The sequence below is a fragment of the Monodon monoceros genome, unplaced genomic scaffold, assembly GCF_005190385.1.
Source record: "Monodon monoceros isolate NGI ecotype Baffin Bay Population unplaced genomic scaffold, NGI_Narwhal_1 Super_Scaffold_17, whole genome shotgun sequence".
Taxonomy (NCBI): Eukaryota; Metazoa; Chordata; class Mammalia; order Artiodactyla; family Monodontidae; genus Monodon; species Monodon monoceros.
In genome coordinates this window covers 21239503-21260685 of record NW_021703773.1, presented here as the reverse complement: position 1 = coordinate 21260685, position 21183 = coordinate 21239503, and the positions used below count along the sequence as shown (strand labels likewise).

General features: G+C 34.8%; 1 protein-coding gene across 7 annotated transcripts in view; it reads right to left on the bottom strand.

The window, feature by feature from the left end:
* The window catches only part of SORBS2 (sorbin and SH3 domain containing 2), a 320493-nt gene that overhangs the window by 84983 nt on the left and 214327 nt on the right, over positions 1–21183 (bottom strand). For 5 of the 7 annotated variants that reach the window (XM_029226673.1, XM_029226672.1, XM_029226676.1 and 2 more), the window contains 4 exons: positions 10310–10359; positions 5473–5565; positions 802–828; positions 436–560 (listed from right to left, as the gene is read on the bottom strand). In XM_029226673.1, the coding sequence (XP_029082506.1) occupies positions 436–560; positions 802–828; positions 5473–5565; positions 10310–10319 (255 nt within the window). In that variant the 5' untranslated portion in view covers positions 10320–10359. Of the gene's footprint in view, positions 1–435; positions 561–801; positions 829–5472; positions 5566–10309; positions 10360–21183 lie in introns of those variants that run through there. The other 2 variants (XM_029226678.1, XM_029226674.1) reach the window with 2 other exon arrangements.

Sequence of the window (21183 nt, the reverse complement as noted above, 5' to 3'; positions counted from 1 at the left end):
TCACATTGTTTTGGTAACACTTTTCACGCCTGTAACACAATTTTACTAATATCTCCAACACAGAGTTTCTTTAGTTAATATAATGAGCAGTTGTATAACTCATATTTATTGAGTAGATAATATATTGCTGACCTCATAACTTTGAAATCCAAATCATCAGCTGACAATTTTTTAAGAATTAGAAAATATCTTAAAAATTATGTCAGAAACTGACCTGCTTTTATCAGCTGAATTAGAAAAAATATTCAGAAACCTGTTTTGAACTTAAGACTTGTCTTCCATGTTGTAAATACAAGTCAATACGAATACAAAAGCAAAACCATATCAAAAATGAAACATATCAAAATATGCATGTTACTAGAAAAGAGGCTCTAGAGCAGTGGCCTAATAGCCGTGCTTTAAAATAACACAGTAGACAACAGTGTGCAAGATTACCTGAGCTGGTGATTTTTTTTCTTGTAGATTTGGTCGAACGCTTCTAAAACCTTTTGCTGCAAGAGAGGAATATGTAGCATCTCCATTCAGTGTCTCTTGATTTCGATCATTGTAACATCTCCAAGCTTTTATTAAGGGAAAGCAAATTGGATACAAAAATATCTACATTCACTTTTAACATTTTTTAAATAGGATTTATTTTTTATTTCCAAAATGGAAGTTTTCTTCTTTCTTTCTTAAAAGTTTAATACACATAAATGTATATGCAGTTTAAGTTTACGGTAGGATTAACAATGTGGCTATAAATATGTTTTTAAAAAAACTCACAACAAATGTAGTGGTTATTCAGAACAGTTTTTTTTGTACCTGAGTCCGGTGACTGAGAATCACGCCCTAAAAGAAAAAGAAATGTTGAAATGAATACTCCGGTAAAAGAAACGAACAGTCGCGTAAAGATCATCTGGCCAAGAGCTACATGTATTTTTTGGCAAACGTTATCTCAGTTCTAAAACTCTGGGTACATCAAATAAACTAATGGAAGTTTGTGCATTTATTTTTACTCCAATTAGAATGTAATCCATTAAATATCTATAATATATAATTAACACATATATCAAACACTGATTTTTCCCTCAGTAATATTGCAGCCATTCAATTTTATCTTATTATTGCTTAAGCTGGATGAATTTCTAAATATCAAATTAAAGGGTCAAATGGTTTGTAAACAATGAATGCTTCTCCCAGCAGTGAATCAAACCACCAGATCCTTAGCTTTCAATGCCATTGATTTTTTGTAGTTTGCGGGGTTTTTTACCTTAAGAAAGTGTAAATACCCTACCATATTATGTGATACTTTCAAATTATTCTCTAGACTTCGAATTTTCTTTTTATTGCCATTTGAGTCATTTTATATTCAATTCTGAAAGAGCTGTTATAAGACATTCCATTGTCTTGCAGGAAGCATTTCAGTACTAATAAATTGCTTTTGATAATGCAGTTGGGAAGTGGCTCAATGACATGTTTACTCTCAGTTTTACTGGAATTATACATTCAAGTATCTCCTATAACTTATGAACAATTTTAGGTAATCAATTTATGTTGCTTGGCTCTATTATAACACATGGCCAACTTCACCTAGAATCATAAAGCCTTAATTTTGGAAAGGAACTTAGGGGTCATTCAGCCTAACCTTCTGTCCAGGTCCTAGATTCCTTCTGCATGTTCCCTGAAACCATTATTAATTGCTGTTATTTCAATGCCTAATAGAACATGAAAGTTGCGTGTAAAAAGGACTCTCTGTTTTCTTTCTAATGCTTAAGGAATAGTTATTTTGAAATCGAAATACATAAATTTGGAATGATAAACATTAGTTGAGAAATACAAGACTTTGATTTTTAGATAAAATATTTATAATAGATTCTTTCCAAATCAAAAGAAGAAAAATAAGTGTGAATTGGTACAGAGTGCATTAGAATGACTCCAGCTTAGGTGAGTTAGAGGAGACTGATAAATCTTCATTCTTTATGATAGTTGCTAATTTAGTATGGACTTATCTCCAAAGAACTCAAAATCAGAGTAATAAAATGGGTACCATGAAGTAAAAATAACTTTGAAAAGTTATACATGAAATATTTATTAGACTTTACTTCTAGGATTTGATGGAAGCAGAAATGATTGAAATTCTCAAGCACTTAAATGATGATGAGGACGCTCTATAAAGAAAGCAGACACAGTGTAGCAATACAGAGTGATCAGAGGTCTGCTTTGGGGCACCCAAGGAGAGTGATTTGATAACCACCTGGGTGCCACATACTGTTTGTGGACAAGGAACAAGTTTTGGGATTCGGGGATGTGGCAATGAAAAGAGAAACAGCATTAATAATAATTATTATTACTTATAGTGTAATTATTTGCTTGAGAATAGGGAGTTAATTTTACTCTTGGTTTGATAAAACTGAGCTTGTAAACAAGGGTACGTGCTGGGGATAGATGTGATAGAAGCCAAATGCTTGGAGGTGTGAGAGGTGTAGACTTGGTGAGGAAGAGGAGGGTATATTGAGCAGACTTGAAGGACACTTGAAATAAACTTCCTGTAATTGACAGTTTGTAGAGGGCCAGTTTTGTTTCTTCTTACTGGCCACCATATTGGAGGTTATGGAACCTTCAGTGGGATAAACATTAGGTGCAAGAATCAGAGGATAGTCACTCTAGGCTCAACTAGGGTCTATCCCTTTCCCCTCTTACCAGGCCCAAGTATCTCCAAATGAAACTGTACCTATGCTACAGGAAATATGAGATATTAATAATGGTGAGCTCTATGGAAAAGCCCTGCTTTACACTGTAGACACAAGTGTGTTGAATTATGAGAAAGGAGAAAGGATAAAAATGGCCATGGATCAAAACTTCAGGACAAAACCGTATTTTAATGAAACTTACATTAATGATTAAAATCCTAGATCCATGTCAAGTAAAGAGAATAAAGTTTTTCTTTAAGGGTTGATAAATGACTTGGCAAATGCATGGAGAAAATGGTTTTGATCAATATCATGAACATTATTCATGACCATTCACTTGTGAAAAACACAGAACTAGAATTCTAGGGATCAGAGCCCTTAATTTCTAGTATTCTTTAGTGGGAAGTCATTGCTTCTTTGAAAATTTAAGAATGAGGAAATGGGACAGATTTATTGTTCCCTGGCTGCTCTGCATGTGAAAATCAAGAGTCTTTGAGAACTAAGGACTATAACTGCTCTTCACTCTTACAATGAGCACTCCCTGCGTCCTGGCAGAAGGTAGGGAACACCTGTCAGAGAAGTTGTCAAGGCCTTCCTGGCTTGGTGTCGGACATTGGACTTGACGTCCTTAGAGGTCCTTTCCAACTTTATGATTCCAATACATGAATTGTCCATTGGGACTCTACTTCTTGTAAAATCAAAAGAGAAAGACAGGCTGATTTAGTGGACAAATAGTTGATGACTAGCAGCTCATGTTGACTCTCTCATCTGGGAGGAGAGATTGGGAAGGTTAGACTCTTTTGTGGAGGTAGTCTAACAGCCTCTACTTAAAGGCTGTTCTATTTTAACAATATTTAAAGCAGTAAATATTTATTAATCTTCCTTTGATTCACAAAAAGACTGTCAAATAAGTTCTTATTATGAAGGCTACCGTATAATGTGAGTGGGCATACAAAGAGGCTGATTTCTTTCTTCAAAATGTAATTAAAACTTCTTTGAAAAGGGGCTCATACCTTACATGTCTAATTAATACAGAAGAGATCTATTTTTAATGTAACAATTAAATCCAAAATTGAGGGGACCTCATTCTCTAGAACTCTTACTCCTATTTGATATAATGGGAGTGATACGAAATTTAAAATGGTCCAGAGCGACTACTAACTTTTATTACTGAAGATTATTTTATATTCCCAAAGTATTTAACATTTTCTAATATTTTGACTCTGAAGCATTAAATATATTATATTAAGTTGAGTGATATGAAATTACTAATCTTCTAGCTTTGACTCTCCAAAATGGCAGTCTCTAGCTCAACCTAATAGTATTCTTTCTGTGGTTACTTTTATAAATAACAACAGTATGGCATTTTTGAAGCATTGCCATGTTCCCTAGCATGTGCCTTAATGGTCCACATCTTAGTAGCTTGGGCTAGAATTTTACTTGGCTGAAATGTCAGTGATATTCATGGTATACACATTCCAACTACCTGATGTCCCTGGACTTCATTTTATTTACTTTCTTATTTCTCTTCATTCTCATTTCCCTCAGGTGTCCAATGTAAACACATTTGTAGTTTTTCTAACATTTTTCATGCTCACATACACATGAAAAAACATGTACAAATACATATATAAAGAGAATTTTTTTCAAACCAAAATGAGATCATACTACATACATTGCAATGCAATTTACATTGTTTTAAAAAATGTAATATATTATGGAACCACCTGGCTTCGTATTTAAACTTAGACATTGAAATCTATTTATGGATTGGAGGTGGTGGGCAGGAGTGGGATTCTCCACATGGAAGTTTGTTTTTTTCCCTCAACGAAGCTGGGTAGTTTAGGATCAAGTGGCTTTAAAGCTAAGGACATCCTGACTATTTAATTAACGACTAAATGTATGTGTGTAAAAGACACTAATATGCACTGTGAGAATTAGAATTATTTAAACACTCTTCATCCCTTTCCCACTTCTGCTCCAAAAGCCATGACTATTATAAAAAAAAAAAAAACCAAGGAACCCTCAACTAACCAACCAACAATCAAACCAACCAACCAACTAACCAGTCACCAAAACATATGGGTGTATTTCAGGGTCTAGAGAGGCCAGGGTGGAAGTCATGAGAGATTATTTATTATAAAGAGACTCACTTTAGTGAATGCTGAAATATCACACCCCCAGTTACTTTCTAGAGTATATTTATACTTGTGCGTGCATGTTAGTTTTAATTGGACCAAGATGTTTAAAAATATATATTAGAAGGTTCTCTGCTTATTGGATTAAAGGAAGGTTTAAAGTCTCTTTCAAAACTAATATTCTGTCATTATATTTGCAACCTTTGGTATAGAAGCAAATTAATAAAGATTCAGTTTCCTGCAAATCCCACTTCCTGACCCTCTGTGTCCCCAGCCCCCAACAATTTTTAGGTAAAAAACAACAAAAGCACCTGTGAGTTATCTTAATTAAATATTATGTTCCTTTAGTTCATGCAATGCAAAAACTTCAATAGTTATTAACACTTGCATTTACTTAACACATTTTTGGCAAGTGACTGTTGTTTTTATTTAGATTTTTAAAATGTTTTCTACAAGATATCAGTTTCCTTTGGCTTTTTTATTTTTAGAGCAAAACAGTCATAAGGGATAGGAGCTATTCTTGAGACAAGAAAAATAAGTACTTGTGGGGCATTAGAAAGGTATTTACAGCCACTTTCATCATCCAAACAGGATAATTCTGGAAAGAAAGAAAGGTCAGAGAAAGGCATTCAAGTATGACATTCTGTGAGTTAGTGGTATTATACCTGCAGCCAATAGGTTTGGAGAACTTTGAACTCTCTTCACAGATGTTAATGTAACAGACATGGCAGCACGTTTGCGAGCACACCCACCGCTATCTGGAAGCAAAAAAATGATATAGCAGAGGCCACAGCAAAGGATAAAGCACATGCAGTATCATGCATTTTCAGTGAAATGTGGCAGACATCCATGAGAAAGGTGGTCAGAACTAGTAACCATGGAATACATCTGCAGAATTTACACCCACCCCAAACTAAAACAAAACAAAACAGAAGAAAAAGCCAGGGGTCTGTCTTAGAAATAGATGCCAATGATTTAATAAAAAATCAGATTTTATACTTAACATTTTATGGGTTTTCTTTAAATAACACACAGCTATAGAATTCAACTTTGTTTATACCATTTAAATTCAACTATTAAATTTACAAGCAGTGTAACTAGCTTTTAGAGTTATGAATAACCTGTATTTCAGGATTAAGAGCTACGGTATAACATACTTTTGTATCCATCATATAGGTTTTACTGTATTCTAGCTATTATGATTCCTGAAAACAGCTTGAAGAACCTCTTGAAGTAAAAGTTGTTAGCTGTTATAGGTATAATATATTTGATACATAAGATTCATAAAGAAAAACAAATGGTGTTATGGCAATACTGTGTCTTCCCATGGTTATTATTAGTTATGGGAATAATTTGCCTAATTGAAATAAAAAACAATGTTGATATATACAGTACTGAAATGACCATGTTTTTAAAAATTAGTTTTTGTACTTTTGAAACATATGTATATGATCTATATAGTTTCACTTATGCAAATCACAACATGAAGCAAAATAAGTGAAAATTCATCAGCTATTTTAATATGATTTGAGAAATTTAGCATAACAAGACTTCTAAAATTGGAAGGTTAATGTTCTATTTACGAACAGATTCCAATTCCATTCCCACATTCCTTTTTATTTGGAATGTGCAATAAATAGTTTTGCTCATTCCCCTGCAACCAAAAGAACTTAAATTTAATTCTCTTTGAAAGTTGTAACAAGAAGATGAATTCTTTAACCACCAATATTAAACATAATTAATATATACTGCTGCATGCTAGTCTTATATATTATTTTTCTTTATTTCTTAAGGAGTGTATCCACTTTGTTTATTGGATGTGAGAGAATTTAAGAGTGCTTGAAAGTATGATTTGGACTAATTGTTGGTAAAATCACAAGTAGTAAAGTCAGCAGACCTTAAAATTGATAGAATGATTCTCATGTCAAAATATAATTTCTTAAATATTGATATATGCTTAAAATAACAATTTCGTAATGCAGATAATAATTAAAACAGAAAAATGACTTGAAACAACATACGAAAGTAAATCAAAGACCAAATAAGAAAGACATAAATGGTAGAAACATACAACAAAATGTATCTTCAGGAGAGGCACCGATAGGATTTTAGCAATCTCTGCAAACTGAAAATAGCTACGAGGGATGAGTGTTTCTGATAAAATGCAGGTAATATAATTGAAGATGCAGTATATAGCAGCTATCAATGTCTAAAAGGGTTAAGTAGTCCAGGGTGTTGAAAGTGTAAATGGAAAGCTCTCTAAGAGATTTAATTTTCTAGTTCTTTTAATTTTGAACATCTGAAAACAAGCAGAGATGCAAAGGGAAAATTTCAGAATGAGGAGACCCAAGGTCACTGGTTAAACCTTTGGTTTCCAAAACTCTGTGTTGAGCACCCACCTCAGTGGATTCACAAGGGTTTGGGGACACAGTTCACAGTTTTGAGGAAAACACAGTGATATCTGTCAGACAGACTGCATACACCATTGTCCTGAGGTAGTTCCCAGCTTCAACATGAGAGGTCGTGTTATCTTCCTGTAAATGATGTCACATCTTTGTAAAGCTGGGTTTTTGGTGATTGCTGTGATGGAAAGCAAGTGCCCTGTGAAAGTAACCTGGACCAGTAACTGGGAGTGGTGACGTACAATCTAATTCCAAGTCTGAGAAGTTTTGTAGCATCCAGTACGCACAGACATCCCAATAACAAGTAACTGTGGTTATAAAGAATGAGATAAAATGATTACTTTTCAGTTGAAGTATATTATTTCTTCAGATTGCTTCCGAGTTGATAGAACATGAGTACTTACTAAGTTGTTTGCACCTAACTACTTAATAAATGCAACTGTTAGGTACTTCTTTTGGCTTGAGAGTGTGGTGGAAAATTACTGAACTATCTTGGCACCGTAAACCAAGAAAGTGTGGGAACCTCTGGGTTAAATAATTTTTGTATTCTAGGTAACTCTAAGAACGAGATAAAATGACTGGAGAATTTGTCTTTATTAACAGGTTAATAAAGAGCTTAATTTGAAAAGTTGAGGCATTTGTGAAATTGCTGGAACAGAGAAATCTATTATATTCTGTTTCTACTTATTGTGTCGATACTTTCTGCTAGTTATTGAAGATACCTTTAAGATCACAAAATGAGGGTGCTGTCTTACATACTTAGATCATCCCAAAGAATCCTAATGCTACCGTTACCTTCACACTCATTAATGACCTGCACACTCTTCCAGGCAGCGGCAAGACTCTCAGTAGCTGTTTCTACTGCTGGAAAACACTCACAGGAGTAAACCACATACAGTGAATCATTTGATGTCTTATTCTCTTTCCTCCATAGCTAAGATTTTCCTTAGAAAATAGTGGATTGAAAATTCCAAGAGTACAAATATACAAAACATGCTGTTTTGTATATTTTTATACATTATTTAGATACTTTAGTATGAAAAATGTATCACAATTCCCTTGGCTCGTTTATTATGCATTTGACTAAAAACAAAGAGCTGCTTTAAAAGAATCTTTTTTTTAAACATTAGTGACTGAACATTGAAATAGTAATATATTCCTTTAATGATTGATAGGTATTTAAATAATGAAGACCCATTTTATTTATTGGATACTTAGGAACTAATTTCTACTTCATTTTGAGATACAGTGACAATGCTTTTTTCAACTTCCTACAGTATTATTTATATATATTTTCAAAAGTGGTATGTTTTTATAGCAACATTATAGTATTTTAACATTTTAAACAAAGGGTTCCAGTCACTTCTAATTAATTATGTATGCATGTGTTTGAATATCATCTTTTATATGCATACATAGATGTATAAATTCAGTCATATAATCAAAATATCTATGCAAATTAGCATTCCATATAAAGCCCAGCTTATTCCTTTTAATGAGAGGATGTTTAGAGGGTTATATTCATGCTGCTGTAACAGTAACTTGGCTCAAGTACCCTAGAGAACTAAACAAATTTACAAATTTCTATTTGCCTACTTTGTTATTATGGACTGAATTCTATGAATGGGAAGGTTAATTACTAAATGCATTGTAATGAATATGGCATATTTAGTATAATCACATATTATTCCTCTGTCATAATAGGGTTATAATAAATAGGAAAATCAGACTCCACAAAATGAAGGATATTGGGAAGTTATGTTCAACTTAGGTCTGCAGGAAAATGCTGTAGAACAATAAGTAAATATAACTTTCTCCTGTGCACGTCCTGCTGGAGTGATTTTGCAGTTTCACAGTATGACTTACCATAGCTCAGCTGTGGGCTCTCTATTCTATTTGCTTTCTTCAATCACTTTTCCCTAATAATATTTTCCTTTCATTTCCCGTGTATAATTCTGTCATCTCCAGTTGTCCAAATGACTTTTCTTTGTTCATTTCCAGGGTTATAATTTCTCTTGATTTCTAAGCCTTCCTTGTATATTTCAACTGTTTCCAATATCCTCATCTTGCCTGGTGCTCTACACACCTATGGGCTGATCGCATCTTCAGGGGCCAGCCGACCTCGAATTATCTGAGGTCGGTTACGGCAGGTTTCTGCTAAGGGGCAATAGCGCATGTCTCTACACTTGATCTAGGGATTAGATATTGGTTTTCACCAGTGGTTGTTAATCCTCCCTTGAGGCATTTTGATAACAAAATGTTTCAGCAAAAAGGCAACCAGCTTGACCTGAGAAAAATGTCTTCCACTATCCTTTCTCCTTTGCTGTGGAGTGACAGCACTAAAAGAACTTTCCAGTGATCACTTGTGGATAGGAAGAGCTATTTTTAAAATACAAATTACAAAATTTCAGTGAGACAGTTGTTTTCCAGAATTATTCAACACTGAATATAAAAATTTCAGGGGTAGAGGAAGGTGAAAATATAAGCTAAAATGCTTATATTATAGAAAAAAATCATATGTATCAAGCAAGTATCACAAACATTTTTACAGTTAATCTGTATACAGCACAAGAGTTCAGAGCATCCCTGTTATTAAGCTATTTGGAGATACTGTTCCCACATCAAAAAATATAATGCTTAAGACTTTAGGTGTATTGTGTCTGTGGATTAATTAAGCTGATTTCCTGTGAAGCTTTGGCACTCTATCTACGGTCGCTGTCAACATAAAATGTTTACAGAACGGGGGATTTTAAATATTTTCTACTAGAGCAACTTGCCTATGAATTTAACCTATTTTAAGTGAGAGATTTCAAATGTATGCATTGAATGGCATGCTACCTCTTGCTAGGGTTTACAGGAGTTAATGTCATGATGTGATTACAGAGAAAGGGAGTAAGAATAGACAGCAAAATGGAAAAGTCTACTTTTGATAGCTATAAGATTAAAACACAAAAACAAAGAAATCAAGTAATGAATTTAGACTATCTAAGAAACTCAGTATCACATTTAGGATCAGCAGAGGGCTAAACTAATGATTTAGGGCCAAGATGATATTTAGAGAGCAAGGTTGAAGAGTTTAGAACTAACAGAGACAGCATACCTGTGTTCATTTTGACCTTGGAGGGTTTGTTATTAAAGTCTTCAGTTTTCCTGTAGAAAAAAAATGATGTATTAATTTGTTCACTAGCATGGGGAACAAAATATCATGAAAGAGTGTTTTTGTTTTTGTTCTGTTTTGGTGTACCTGTGAGTTAATATCACATGATCATTAGTCTTATTTAAATTAGAGTTTAATAAGGTGGCCAGGGCTTCCCTGGTGGCGCAGTGGTTGAGAGTCCGCCTGCTGATGCAGGGGATGCGGGTTCGTGCCCCGGTCCGGGAAGATCCCACATGCCGCGGAGCGGCTGGGCCTGTGAGCCATGGCCACGGAGCCTGCGTGTCCGAAGCCTGTGCTCCGCAGCAGGAGGGGCCGCAGCGGTGAGAGGCCCACGTACCACAAAAATAAATTAATTAATTAATTTTAAAAAATTTTTAAAAAATAAGGTGGCCAGAATTTATAATTCTATTCAAGTTAAACTTCAATTATTATTGGTCTTATTATCCTAAACATAAACTTATGTTTTTGTTTAATGGTGACCATTAATGGATGAAAATGGGGTTTTCATTGTTAAAAATTAAATTGCTTTCATAAACATTATAATAACAGTTTTTGTTCTCTAAGCCAGAAAGGATCACTGGTTGTTAAGCGTCCTCTTCCGGAATTTTAATAAGCACTCTGGTACTTTGAAATCATTACCTTACATTATTCAATTTATTATATTCAATTTGTTATAGAGTTAATTTACTACCAGGGAGTGTTTAATGTATTTAATATGTATGTTGAGCAACTAGTCAAAGAAGATAAGATTCATATATTTTTACAAAGATGCAAGAAATAAATGATTACTACAAAACCCACTTCTGTTTCAGTATCAGATATGGTGGTTTTTCCCATTGAAGTGTTTGCTGTACAACAACTGAGATTAATTCATTAGAAATGGTTGGGAAAATGGTGCTTGTTGTAGAAAAACATTTTTTAATATTTGTATTATTTCTTGACGTGTGAGATGACTTAGTCCTTTCCCTGGCGTATTCTCTTAGCCCATTTTTAGAGTTTCTTATTTATCCATACCCTACAACCAAAGAAAAAGGATAGGCTCTTCAGGAAGCAGTTCTTTTAAGAGGAAGAGCTCTCTGAAAGATGTTTAACCCTGGCCACTTTGCCTTGGCTCCTGAGTAGGGCCTGTTGTTAATGAACGTGAACTTCCCCTGCACCACACATTCAGTTTCCATGTGCATTAGCACTCTAACATCCGATAGTTAAAAACAATTTTTATCTATACCTCATGGATGAGTAGGGATAGGGTTGAAATGAAATCATCTGTCATGACCTGTCTAGAAAGACCTTCAGTAAATAAGTTTTTCTTCATTCTCTAAAAAGAGCACCAAATGAGCTTCCTGGCTTTCTTGTGTTTGCCTGTCAGGGTTCTGGCCCTGTCCGCTTTTCTGACCATTTCTCCGGTCCTCATATGTTCTGCTCTAGTCATCATTCATCATTTTCTTTCAACATGGCCATCAAAGTTCACCTCTTATAGAAAGCCTGGTTCTATTTAGTACTAATGTGAAATTCTAATAATAAAATTAAAGTATTCAATTGGGAAGACTGGACAGCTACATCAAAAGAATCAAACTGGACTACTTGCTCACACCATGCACAACAATAAATTCAAAATGGATTAAAGACTTAAATGTAAGACCTGAAACCATAAAACTTCTAGAAGAAAATAGAGGCAGTATGCTCTTTGACACTGGCCTTCATAATATTTTTTTTGGATATGTCTCCTCAGGCAAGGAAAACAAAAGCAAAAATAAACAAATGGGACTACATCAAACCAAAAGCTTTTGCACAGCAAAGGAAACTATCAACAAAACATAAAGACCGCCTACCAAATGGGAGAAGATATTTGCAAACAATTTATCTGATAAGGGGTTAATATCCAAAATATACAAAGAATTCATACAACTTAACATCAAAAAAAATCAAACAACCCAATTAAGAACGGGCAGAGGATTTGGATAGGCATTTTTCCAAAGAAGACATACAGATGGCCAACAGGCACGTGAAAAGATGCACAACATCACTAATCATCAGGCAAATGCAAATCAAAACCACAATGAGACATCACCTCACACCTGTCAGAATAATTATTATCAAAAAGACAACAAATAACAAGTGCTGGCAAGGATGTGGAGAAAAGAGTATACCCTCCTGCAGTATTGGTGAGAATGTAAAGTGTTGCAGCCGCTATGGAAAAGAGTATGGAGATTCCTCAGAAAATTAAAAATAGAACTACCGTAAGATCCAGCAATTCCACTCCAGGGTATTTATCCAAAGAAAACAAAAGCACTAATTAGTAAAGATATACACACTCCTACGTTCGTTGCAGCATTATTTACAATAGCTAAGATATGGAAGCCAACCAAGCACCCATCCATACATTAATAGATAAAGAAGATGTGGTATATATGTACAATGCAATATTACTCAGCCATAAAAAAGAATGAAATCTTGCCATTTGTGGCAACGTGGGTGGAACTAGAGGGTATAAGTGAAGTAAGTCAGGCAGAGAGACACAAATACTGTATGATTTCACTTATATGTGGAATCTAAAAAACAAAACAGGGAATTCTCTGGTGGTCCATGGTTAGGACTCTGCACTTTCACTGCCAAGGGCGTGGGTTCAGTCTCTGGTCAGGGAACTAAGATCCCACAAGCTGCGCAACATGGCCAAAAAAATTTTTTTTAATAATTTAAAAAACCAAAACAAATGAGCAAACATAACAAAACAGAAACAATCACAGATACAGAGAACAAACAGGTGGTTGTCAAAGGGGAGGGGGGGTTGGGGGAAGAGAGAAATAGGTGAGGAAGATTCAGAAGTACAGACTTCCAAGCTGCAAAGTAAAGATGTCACAGGTATGAAATGTACAGTGTGGGGAATATAGTTAATAATTATGTAATATCTTTGTATGGTGACAGATAGTAACTAGACTTAATGTCATGATCATTTTGATATGTATAGAAATATCGAATCACTATGTTGTGTAACAGAAACTGACATAGTGTTGTAGGTCACCTATACCTCAAAAACAAACAAATGAACAAACAGACTCATAGAAAAAGAGATCAGATTTGTGGTTGCCAGAGGCAGGGAGTAGGGGGAGGGGGAATTGGATGAAGGAAGTCAAAAAGTACAAACTTCCAGTTACAAGATAAATAAGTACTAGGGATGTAATGTACAACATGATAAATATAATTAACACTGCTTTATGTTATATATGAAAGCTGTTGAGAGAAAATCCTAAGATTTATCATCACATTGAAAAATATGTTATTTTCTGTTTCTTTAATTTTGTATCTCTATGAGATGATGGATGTTCACTAACTTATTTTGGTCATCATTTCACGATGTATGTAAGTCAAATCATTATGCTGTTTATTAAACTTATACAAGTGCTGTATGTCAATTATATCTCAATAAACTGGAAAAAAGTTATTTAAACCTACAAAAATTTTTAAATGTGAACACCAGCTAATTATAATGATACCTTCTACCCCAGCGTAGGGGGAGAAATGGGGAAATAAAATAGCATGGAAAAAAATACACATAAATGATATGAGATGTATATATGAACCAAGAAGAGAAGGATTTTATCTTTTTTACACCTAGATTGAATTACTAATACCCGGTACTCAATAAATACTAAAACAATGAGCATATAGAATGGATAAAATCACAGTACTGATGTTCATCCCAATTTATATTTTAGAGCTATAAACTGAAAACAACACAGATGACATCCTCATTATGTAGTGTTTTGGTATCACCTGATTGTGTATAGTGTCACATTCTTGCCCATCCACCCTGGAAGGACACTGCAGCAGTGTAGGAGAGGCAGGGCAGGAGTAATGTGTACGGTTGCCACATCTAGGACTGAGAGAATTACCACAATGTTACACTGAATTTTACGGTAAAATTTCACAGGCCAATTGACATTAAATAGAGAATGAAGGAAACTTTATTATGATGAGTTTTATCTCTTATTTTTCAGCTGGTATAAACAAAGAGGCACATTTCTATTTTCTTTTTCAGAATACAAAAATAAATGTGGTACATAGCTAAGTATGTAGCCTTAATACCTAATGTAGCCTACTTGGTAGCCTTAATACCGCCTGGATTGAAGGGATGCCAATGAAGTCAGGGAAGAAGGCAGTGGTCAGTGCAGGAGCCTTGAGAAAACTCCATCAGATGTATTTATTTTAATGTCTCAGGAGCAAAACTCCTAATACGTTAACCTTAAATGGACAAAATAAATGGAAAAGTAAAGCCTCGGGGGATGTCTGTGACCACGGCTGAGGCAACTGCTAAAACAAGAAGGAATAAACAAGTCTCCAGAAAAATGAGGACTGTAAAGACATTTCCCAAATTCTATTTATCACTCCTTTTCAAAACACTTGATGTTTAAAACTGTTTTAAGTTTTAAAACTGAATGACAAAGACAGTGTTTGAGCTGGAACAATACTGATTGATAAAGAAAACATCAAACAGAAGGAAAGTTAACTCTCAGAACACAAAACCTGCTACTCTAATAATGTTTTTATACCAAGTTAGGGAACTAATAATCAGCATTTGTTGTTTGAATTCAAATGCCGATATTTACAAAATATCTGACACTGAAAAAAGTAAAATTGGATTAACAGGAACAAAGAAAGGCGCCACAAATCCTTGAGCTTTTCATCTTTAAAGTGATGTATCCTGTTACTTATAAATGTAACACGTGAGGTTTTTTAGCTTCGCATTGTTTTAGATGTCAAAATGTGAAATGACTAACTTCCTAATCAGGCAAGACATTTTCCAAGTTTTAAAAGAAAAGCCACAGTGATTGAGCTCTGCAGAAGAACCCGAAACCGAAGGCTTCTTGGGTGACTAATAAAAATGCATGATTCTATTTCCATTATTTGTACTAAAGCCATTAACAAGTCCACAACTGAGAACTCTCTTTAGACAGTTTGAACTAAAGCGAATCTAATCTCTTTTGTTCTGTTCTGAAAAAGTGTCTTTGATTGTACTTACATAACAAGCACAGATTATTCTGGAAAGCATCAAATTCCTGGAGTGTTTGCATGCTACTAGGAGAGACAGTATTTCAAGTATTCTCTTAAATTGGAATTGAACCAGGTCCAAGACTATGAAAACTGACCATAAAATGCAGACTACCTTGAACCTCAGCAGCGGATCCACAGAGCAAAAACTGTCTGTACATTAGAGTATCAAAATGGTATTCAACAGGTGGAGCAGAGATGTATTTACTTAAGTTCAGTTCTTGCTGAAGTTTTTATATAAAAGGCAACATTATATGTATCCAATTTGTGTATAGCAATGGATTTGTTTTTCTCACAGGTCAGAGTAGGGTTCTTTCCTAATATGCATTGGCAGTAGATTGTGCTGGTTGTTCATGCATGGATAAGACATGATTTGGTGGCTATGGTCTTTTAATTCTGCTTGAATTTCAGTGATCAGATATCTCTCTCTCTTTTTTTTTTATGGATCAGAGTCGGCTTTATTTCCAACATGCGTATGACAACAGGTTGGGTAATTTAAGTTTTGAATGAGGATCCCAAGATGTTTTGATTGTTCATTCATGGGCACCAACATGACTTTGTGCCCATAATCTTGTAATTCTGCTTGAAATCTTTTGCTTATGAGGCATCCCATTCTGAAGAGGACCAGAGGCAAATTCCCTCCTCAATTTTGGCCAAGAATTCCGTGTTAGTCATTTTGTTTTTGTAGACTTGATTTTAAGCACCAAGGCCAACCATACAACTATAGGACTATATTTTAGCTCGGCTAATGTGAGGAGTTTAAGATTGGAGCCCCAAAGATTTTCCATGGAATAATTTTAATCCAGTAAATTGCTAGGTTATTTTAAAATTGTTCTATTCACAGTTCATATATAATTCAGATAAAAGAACTCACAGATAGTCAAAGTGGTGGGAAAACATTGAGGGATGTTAGATTTCTTAGAGGTATTTTAAACACAAGAATAAAAGTACAGTGCATATTAATTTTATGCACCAGATTTTAGCCTGAATTTACTTTGAAATGGTATATGTACCACTCTTTCTGCATAAACTACCCTGAGTGGTCAAATCCTTTCTCTCTCTGTGGTAGGGTTAGCCGTATTCATAAATGCCCAATGATTTCACTTTTCAGTTATAGCCAAATGACTTAATTTAGGCTGTTGACATTTATCTTTAGTTATCTTTTCTAATATTTTAATGTGCTGCTTTGAAATGTTCACAGGAAATACCCTAAGTAGTTTATTATGTCCTTTACAGTCCCTGAGCTTAGAAAAATGAGAATCCACGTCTCCCCCTTTTCTGAATGGTTTCTCTGCATTGACAGCCGGTATATGACGTCAACTCAGGGACTCCTTTGCCTCTGAGTGGGTGGTACAAATCATCTCAGTCACTAATGAGGGCAGCCTCCACATAAGAACTTAAATCCCTCCCAACATTCCTGAGCTAATGGTGCCTGAAGATGGGTCCTTAGTATGCAGAAGCCAAATCATCCACAGCATCTATATGTGAATGCTGGGATCAGAACCCAAATAACATCATTTCTAAGAATAAGGCAAAATCATTACTGTGAATAGTGATGAGTGAAAGGACGCGAGGCCATTGACAATTTTCATAAAAAATGCAAAGTGTTCTTTTTAATTATACCAAATTTCATGATACCTGGAAAAATTTCCTCAAGAGCACCATATGTTTTTCAAGGAAACTAGCAATTTTCTTTATGAGACTTTACAATGCAAGCTAGTCAAAATGCGTGCAGATTTTCTGTAAAATGTATACTAGTTAGAAGTCAATCCTGGTAGATAATTTTCTTTCTAGTGCTATTTCAAAGCCTCAAAGTCTGTGATTTACTCTCTTTTTTAATTATAAAAGAATACTGGATTCTTTTTGCACTAAATTGTCATGTGATTTAATATTGCTCTAGTATCCTGCTGTCATGGTATCTTTTACTTTTATACTGCAATACTTAAGGATGATTATAGGATACATCTAAGTACTTACAAATGCATTTTTTTCTAAGACAAAATTATTGATCAACTTGATAGTACCGTACTAGAAAATTTCCATTGGTTTCTATTCTATAAGTCAAAAGCTGTGTATTCCTAATGAAAATAAACCAGAACCTTAATGTGGATCTGGTGAGTCAGGCACATGGTCAAAGAAACATAGAAAGAATTAGACTATAGAATACATGTTACAGGTGAACTGAATAGTGTTGGAAGGGTAGGTCTTGAAATCAAGTGCATCTGGATTCAAGTCCAGTTTTGCCCATTTCCAGCCATCTAAATGATTTATAGCAACATCATTATCATCTTCGGCAGTAGCAACAGCAGCAAGATCAAACCCCTCCCCCCAATGCAGCAAACCATCCCCGAACTGGATAAGTGGCGTCATGCCCAGTCACCAATATTTTGAATATTTTGAGACAGACTTTTATCTTTGATTGAGTCATAAGAGTATAATCTAGACTTTCCTGAAAACACACAGACTATATTTTATTGCTTTAAATTAAACTAAGCCACCACAGTTCGTAAGGTTTATTTGTATGTATTTTCCCATTACTCAATTATTCCATGCCCAACTTAGCAACATACTGGAATTGAAAAGGAATTCTGCTTTCCAGGCAGCTTTTCTTTCCTCCTTAAACAGAGCCTTCTTTTAGCAAAGTTCTCCCCCTGCCCCACCACCACTGCAGTGAATAAGAGGAGACAGACCTAAAGAAATGGTTCAATCAAACACTTGCCTCCTATGCCAGCTACGTCATTGCTATTGAACCTAAGGGAAAGTGACACTTAAAGGTCGTGACAATTAGCCTTTAAAAAAAGACTTTCCATTACCTTTGACAGCTTATAACCCAAGGTGATGGGTGGAGGAAAGAAATGTCTGTAAAATGTCACATAAAGAATTGTGTGGCAGATTGCAGAGTGATAGCATCCTAATGACAGCCATTCCTGTTTAGTTCACTAAGTGAAAGTATCTCCCCTGCTTTCCACCATTGCAGAGAGTACCATAAATTTCTACTTTGAGGAGCAAATCTTTGATCTTTGAAAAAAAAAAGTGTACTTCTTTCTTTCTGATTTGGAAGAAGTAAAACTGTCTCTATTTGCAGATGACATGATATTACATATAGAAAACCCTAAACATTCCACCAAAAAACTGTTAGAACTAATAAACAAATTAAGTAAAGTTGCAGGATACAAAATCAATGTGCAAAAATCAGTTGCTTTTCTATACACTAATAACAAAATATCAGAAAGAGAAATTAAGAAAATAATCCCATTTAAAAATGCATCAAAAAGAACAAAAAAAATACATAGGAATAAATGAAACCAAGGAGGTGAAAGATCCGTACACTAAAAACTGTAAGACATTGATGGAAGAAAAGAAGAAATGGAAGAAGAGATAAATAAATGGAAAGCTATTTCAGGCTCATGGATTGGAAGAATAGTGTTAAAATGTCCATACTACCCAAAACAATCTACAGATTCAGTGCAATCCCTACCAAAATTCCAATGGCATTTTTCACAGAAATAGAAAAAACAGTTCTAAAATTTGTGTGAAATCACAAAAAAACAAATGAATAGCCAAAGCAATCTTGAGAAAGAAGAATAAAACTAGAGGCATCACACTTCCTGATTTCAAACTATATTACAAAGCTATAGAAAAAAAAATATGGCATTGGCATAAAAACAGACACATAGACAAATGGAACAGAATAGAGAGCCCAGAAATAAACCCATGCAAATATGGTCAATTAATTTATGACAAAGGAGCCAAGAATATACGATGGGGAAAGGATAGTCTCTTCAGTGGTGCTGGGAAAACTGGCCAGCCACATGCAAAAGAATGAAACTGGACCGCTATCTTATACCATATACAAAAATCAACTCAAAGTGGACTAAAGACATGAATGTAAGACCTAAAACCATAAAACTCCCAGAAGAAAACATAAGGCATAAGCTTGACTTTGGTCTTGGCAATGATTTTTTGTATTAGACAACAAAAGCAAGGCGACAAAAGCAAAAATAAGCCAGTAAGAGTAAATCAAACTAAAAACTTCTGCACAGCAAAGGATATCGTCACAAAAGGAAAAGACAACCTGCAGAATGGGAGACAATATCTGTAAGTCGTATATCCGATAAAAGGTTGATATCCAAAATATTTAAAGAACTCATACAACTCAACTGCAAAAAGCCAAAAACCAAACTAAAATAAAACAAAACTCAAAACACCGAATTGATTTAAAAACGGGCGGAGGAACTGAACAGACGTTTTTCCAAAGAAGGACATGCAGTGGCCAACAGGTACATGAAAAAGTGCGTAACATTACTAATCATCAGGGGAATGCAAATCAAAACCACAGTGAGATTTCACTTCACACCTGTTAGAATGGCTATTATCAAAAAGACAAGAGATAACAATTGCTGGTGAAAATGTGGGGAAAAGGAAACCCTTGTGCGCTGTTGGTGGGGATAAATTGGTACAGGTACTATGGGAAAAAATATGGAGGTTCCTCAGAAAATTAAAAATAGAACTATCATGTGATCCAGCAATCCCACTTCAGGGTATAAATCCAAAGGAAATGAAAACAGAATATTGAAGAGATATCTGCACTCCCATGTTCACTGCAGCATTATTCACAATAGTCAAGATATGGAAACAACTTATGTGTCCACCAACTGACGAATGGATAAAGATGGGGTATATTTACACAATGGAATATTTATTCAACCGTGAGAAAGAAGGAAATCTTGTCGTTTGTGACAACATGTATGAACCTTGAGGGTATTATGCTAAGCAAAATAAGTAAGACAGAGAAAGACAAATACTGTGTGGTATCACTTATTTGTGGAATCTAAAAAAGAAAAAAAGTCAAATTCATAGAAACAGAGAGTAGGAAAGTGGTTGCCAGGGGCTGGGGGCCAGGGGGAAATGGGGAGAGTTTGGTAAAAATGCACAAACTTTCAGCTATAAGATAAATAAGGTCTGAGGATCTAATGTAAAACATGATGACTATGATTGATAACACTGTATTGTATAATTGAAATTTGCTAAGAGAGTAGAACTTAAATGTTCTCACCAAAAAAAAAAAAAAAGATTAATATGTGAAGTGATGGATGTGTTAACTAGATGGGGAGAATCCTTCCACAGTGTATACATATATCATCACTATGTACACTTTAAATATGTTACAACTGTATACGTCAATTATAACTTCCATAAAGTTGAAATTTAAAAATGTTAATAACAGTTATGTTCAATGTAAAAAAATTGAAAATAAAAGAACCATTTTTTTAAAATTTGAGCTTTGCTAAATATCCTTTTTTTAAAAATTAAAATCTTTTTGTATTGAAGTATAGTTGATTTACAATGCCGTATTAATTTCTGCTGTACAGCAAATTGACTGAGTTATATACATTTATAGATTTTTTTTTATATTCTTTTCCATATGGTTTATCCCAGGATATTGAATATAGTTCCGTGAGCTATACAGTAGGATCTTGTTGTTTATTTATAAATTTCCTCCTATTTTTAATTTTAAAACCTTTCATTTTGGGCTTCCCTGGTGGCGCAGTGGTTAAGAATCCACCTGCCAACGCAGGGGACACGGGTTCAAGCCCTGGTCCGGGAAGATCCCACATGCCACGGAGCAACTAAGCCCATGCGCCACAACTACTGAGCCTGTGCTCTAGAGCCCGCGAGCTACAACTACTGAGCCCGCGTGCCACAACTACTGAAGCCCGCGCACCTAGAGCCTGTGCTCCGCAACAAGAGAAGCCACCGCAAGGAGAAGC